The sequence below is a fragment of the Pan paniscus genome, chromosome 7 (assembly GCF_029289425.2).
Source record: "Pan paniscus chromosome 7, NHGRI_mPanPan1-v2.0_pri, whole genome shotgun sequence".
Classification (NCBI taxonomy): domain Eukaryota; kingdom Metazoa; phylum Chordata; class Mammalia; order Primates; family Hominidae; genus Pan; species Pan paniscus.
Window position 1 is genome coordinate 28,939,419 of NC_073256.2, and position 5,201 is coordinate 28,944,619.

The 5,201-nt window shown below is 44.7% G+C and overlaps 1 protein-coding gene across 1 annotated transcript; it reads left to right on the forward strand.

Annotated features, from left to right (window-relative positions):
* The first annotated feature begins 271 nt into the window (after positions 1-271).
* On the forward strand, positions 272-4,962 carry LOC134730864 (beta-defensin 104A-like). Its single transcript, XM_063606545.1, has 2 exons — positions 272-329; positions 4,802-4,962. The coding sequence occupies exons 1-2, from the start codon at positions 272-274 to the stop codon at positions 4,960-4,962; spliced, it is 219 nt and encodes a 72-aa protein (XP_063462615.1).
* The last annotated feature ends 239 nt before the right edge of the window (positions 4,963-5,201 follow it).

Here is a 5,201-nt window from a genome sequence, read left to right on the forward strand (position 1 = left end):
CTTCAGAAACGATTCAGGGAAGCAAGTGAAGTGACTTGGACTTTACCTATGGTAATACTGTCTCCCCACCCTCAACACTGCCCAGCTGGCATTTCTGTAGCCCCAACACCTCCCCCACACTGTGCCTTGGTGAGTGTTCACCAAGGAACGCTGCATTTTGATAAGCCTCAGTAATCAAGAGCAGCCTCTGCCCATAAATACACCTGCCCTGCTCCTGCCTGGGGTGATTCCCTCCGACTTGCGTCTGCTTCTCGCCAGCAGCCCCAGCATTATGCAGAGACTTGTGCTGCTATTAGCCATTTCTCTTCTACTCTATCAAGATCTTTCAGGTAAAAAGGGACTCTCAGCTGGAAATATACACAGTTGCTGGGGATGACAGGGGGAGAAGAAAAACATTTGATTTAGAAAATAAATCCTGAAGGATGGAGTAACCTTCTTCAATCTCAGCCTTTTTTCTCTTTGCTTTCATTGGGTCCATTAGTAAAATGCAGTATGTGGCAGTCCTTGTATGCACCTTATAGCCACGAGGCTTACTAGCTCAAGGAGGAAAAAAGAAATGTAGGTATCAGGAGTCCTAGATGTCCTTGGCGCCCTGGCCACACACGGTAACAATTCCTCATGGAATCCTCAGCGATGAGGACTCACTAGCCATGCTTGTTCCATTGCAGGGCAGCAGCAATTATTCATTGTTGATTTTGTAGAATAAGATGCCTTCCCCCATCCTCCTCCTTCTGAACAACTTTACTCTGCACAGAAAGGGCGCCTACTCATCCTCCTAAATTTTGCAACTTTTCATATCAAGTCAGATGATTAGGATTAAAGGGGATGCAGTGATTTCAGTAGGCAAGAACGTAATTTACTGACAACACAAATAGCAGGTGCCTTTGAACTCTGCTCAGGAAATTTTAGACTGAGATGTCAGCAATCTTCTGACTCCTACGTTAATCTATGTCCCCAGAAGCATGTATTTCTTAATATATTTGCAATGGATATGAGAGAGCACCTAATCTAATTCCCTTCTTTTACAAGCTGAGCAGCATTCTCTATAGTACAGTGAGAGAAAATAAGATTTTTAGAGTTGCTTAACAAGTCTAGCAGTGCTGGGACGAAACCAATTGTTTTGACTCGTAGAAGCCATCAGATCTTCTCTTCCAAGCTGCTCAGTCAATTTTATGGGGCTTCGACAGACACCCAGCACCCATCTTTTTACCCTTCCAGGCTGTGCCTCCACTGTGATTCAGATGGGTTAATGATTTTTTTTTCAGAGGGTACCTGTTTAGGTTAACTCTTCCTTTTTCTTTCTTCCCGTGTCATTTCCCAAAGACACTTCTGTGAAATTCTACTATGAGCATGTTCCAGGTCTGTTAAAATATGTTAGCAATTTATCAAAGAACAGGTTTTCTTCAACCTTTGATCCCAAGACAAAGAACTTGGGATGGAAAGCCTGGGTCAGGGATCCCTCCAGATCCCGAAGAATGCACCGCAGAGCTGGCTGCCATTATCCACACTTGGCTGCTGAGGGCTGGGTCAGACTGTCCTCTGCAGTTGAATTCTGAGAAAGACCATTAGCAGGAAGAGGATTAGGGAGGGAAGTGGCAGAAGTGGGTGAGGGTGAATGACATGCGCTGCCTGCCTCTTCTCCTGCCACCCCTGCTTTGGGTAAGTTTGGCTGTCACACACTGTCAGCCCCTCAGATACCCACAGGGACTGGGGATGGGTGCTGTCAACCAAAAATAAAATTCTAAGACCCCTCCCCAACCATCCAAATGGACTCCCTCCTCAGCCAGGGCTCTTAAAATTTAATCTGAAAGACTGCTTCAGGCCATGAAAGGAAGTGGGGGTTGGACATGCCTCATTACACTTTCCATCATGAACATCAACACAGACTTTAAGTGTGATAAGAAACATTTTACAGCCTGTTCTCTCTGAAGCCTGCTATCTAAAAGCATCAACTGCATGATACAACTTTGGCCTCCACAATACAACCTCTTGTCGCAACCCAAACATTCCTGTCTATTGATCCCAGGTCTTTAGACAAACTCAATCAATTGTCAACCAGAAAATGTTTAAATTTACCTATAGCCTGGAAGACCACCTGCCACACACTCCCACTGCACCCCCACAGCCCCCCCCGCCACCCCCACTTTGAATTGTCCCACCTTTCTGGACCAAACCAATGTAAATCAGCCAGGTGTAGTGGCTCACACCTGTAATCTCAGCATTTTGGGAGGCTGAGGTCTGCAGATCACTTGAGGTCAGGAGTTCGAGACTGGCCTGGCCAACATGGTGAAACCTCGTCTCTACTAAAAATACAAAAATTAGCTGGGTGTGGTGGTGCATGTCTGTAATTCCAGCTACTCAGGAGGCGGAGGCAGGAGAATCGCTTGAACCCAAGAGGTGGAGGTTGCAGTGAGCTGAGATCGTGCCATTGCACTCTACCCTGGGCGACAGAGCAAGACTCTGTCTCAAAAAAAAAAAAAAAAAAAAAAGCAAATCACATGTATTGATTGATGTATTATGTCTCCCCAAAATGTATAAAAGCAAGTAAGCTGTATCACAACCACCTTGGGCTCATGTCCTTAGGACCTCCTGAGGTTGTGTCACAGGTGTGTCCTCAACCTTGACAAAATAAACTTTCTACATTAACTAAGACCTGAGACCTGTCTAAGATTTTCTGGGTCTGTAGAGCAGAGGAGGAAAATTGCTTATGCAAGAAAGAAACTAGTGTAGTGTAGTCTACCCTGGAATGTATTTATTGCTTAGGATATATTTATTACTCAGCCTTAGTGTATGGACTGTATTCTCCCTTTTGCATTCTGTTTACTCAGACTATAAGACATACCAACTAGGTTTTTGTTCCAGCTTTGACACATAAGTTGCTGTGTGACCTCAGATTAGTCACTTTCCTTCTCTGAGCCTTAATTCCCATCTCTAAATAGATGGCCTGTGAGGGCTTGTTTGAAACTGACAGTCTAACATTTTAAAGGTTGTGTTCTCTTCCTAGTCTATTCTTCTTCTCCCCTAACGCTAAGCTTCGTTTTCCCTGAGCGAGCATGCTGTCCTCTTTTTCCTCCTCTAACTCCAGGTTGTAAAGTGACCTGCCACAGATATGTCAGAAGGCACATATCTGCTACTCAACCTCCACCTACTCCCTCATCATGATACACACTGCAGCCCACCTCACTCCTTTCTTCATTGCCTTGTACTGTGACCACAAGGGCTTGCTTTTGAATGAAGCCTACAGCAAAACAGTCTTTCCTCATCACCCACTGTGGGGCCATTCCAAATATTAACCCCTTCAATATCCTATTAAGCACATGAATTGGTCAAACTGCCTTTTAGTCCTCACCTACATCCTGGACAAAGAACCTTGATACCTAAGCATCAGAAACAGGAGGCTTCTCTTTACCAGAACAAATGAAAGACATAAAACCCTGGTGCGAGGATTAGCAGCCCGTTTCTGCTTTGTAGAAAAGGAACAGATGCAACAGGGGAGAAGGACTTAAGGCTAAGATGAAATTAGGACTCTTGGGCCCCGACTTCTGCAAAGAGGTCCATTTGCAGCCCTGACTCTCCTCTCCCCAGGGTTCCTCTGACACCCTCCCCCAAGCCTGACTCCTGCTGAGTTTGCTAGAGAACCTCTCGCAAAGCTCTCTCCAGCGAGACTCTCTCAGTCCACCTTACACCGTCCTCCCTACCATCAGCCTTGCTTCTGGGTTTTCCTGATATCTCTGTAAGATCCTATCAGTGTGGCATGTGAGATAATGAGTTTTACAAAGCTGCTTTCAGCCTCAGAGAGCGCACCCTGAGACTGAGAAGCTAAATCCATGTCTCCTGAAAACTGCTCTGGGCCAACGGCCGAACAATCAGGATTCTGCTCCTTTCTAGTTTCCTCCGCTCTACTTGCAACCACTCTAGTTTATTCTGGTCTAGTCTATCCAATCATTTACTCACCACGTCCTTACTGAGAACAGGCTACGTTCCTCGTAGCAGTTACACAATGGTAAGCAACATAAACATGGGCCTCATTGTCAGGGAGCTCATAGTTCGAATGAGAATAGCAAATAACAAAATATACATACATATATACATATCTATATCTATATCTATGTTTGTATGTATCTCTCTCTATATATGTATATACATATACCTATATAGATACATAGATATATAACTACAACTTGCGATAGGTGATATAAAAGAATAACGAATGCATAGGGAGAAAAATACTTTTGGGGCATTTAAATACACGAAGAGGACAGAGAAAGATTTGCCCAATATTGGGAACTTAAGGTTGAGACATAAAAGTTCAAAGAATCCACTTATGGGAAGGAAGAAAAACCTTCCAGGCAGAGGGGACAGTGCACGTGAAGGTACTAGGATAGCAAAGAGTAAGCTCACATGGAACAGAAGGGAAGCCGGCGAGAGTTTCATGGACAGAGTGAGGGCCACATTGGAAAAGCATGAGTCTGAAAAAGTGGCCCAAGATCAGATCACGATTGCTTTGGAGACCCAGTAAGGGGCTTGGAGAGATTTAATAAAGTAAACAATAGTAAACTTGTAGGGATTTTGAAAATAGCTGTGACATGGAATGATGTACATTTTCAAATAAAATCCATGCTGGTTGGGAATCAGAAGGTCAAGTCAATCATCTAGGAAAGTGGAGGAGGATGGGGGTCCAGGAAAACCTCTACCACCATGCACTAGCATTCTCTATCCCCCTCCGAAAACACCTTCTGCCAAAGCCTTGCCTTTTGGTGCCAGTAAGGAATTAATGACAGTGCCATATCCCGTTATCTAGTGAGAAGCGAATTTGAATTGGACAGAATATGTGGTTATGGGACTGCCCGTTGCCGGAAGAAATGTCGCAGCCAAGAATACAGAATTGGAAGATGTCCCAACACCTATGCATGCTGTTTGAGAAAATGGGATGAGAGCTTACTGAATCGTACAAAACCCTGAAACGCAGTAGTGCTGGTCCCTAGAGTCGCTGGAAGTAGGACCTCAGTAGCTTTCCTTCCTGCGGCCTAGCAGCAAGGGCATCCCCATTGCAACCACGGGTTCAGTTATCAAAGAAGGTTTGCTGAGCTTCCACTCAATGCAAAGCCAATATAGGAGACTGAAGAAGAATACAGGCTGGAAAACCGCCTCTGGTTGTGATAATGGAGAATAACAATGGGAGTTAAGCATGAGTTTCAACA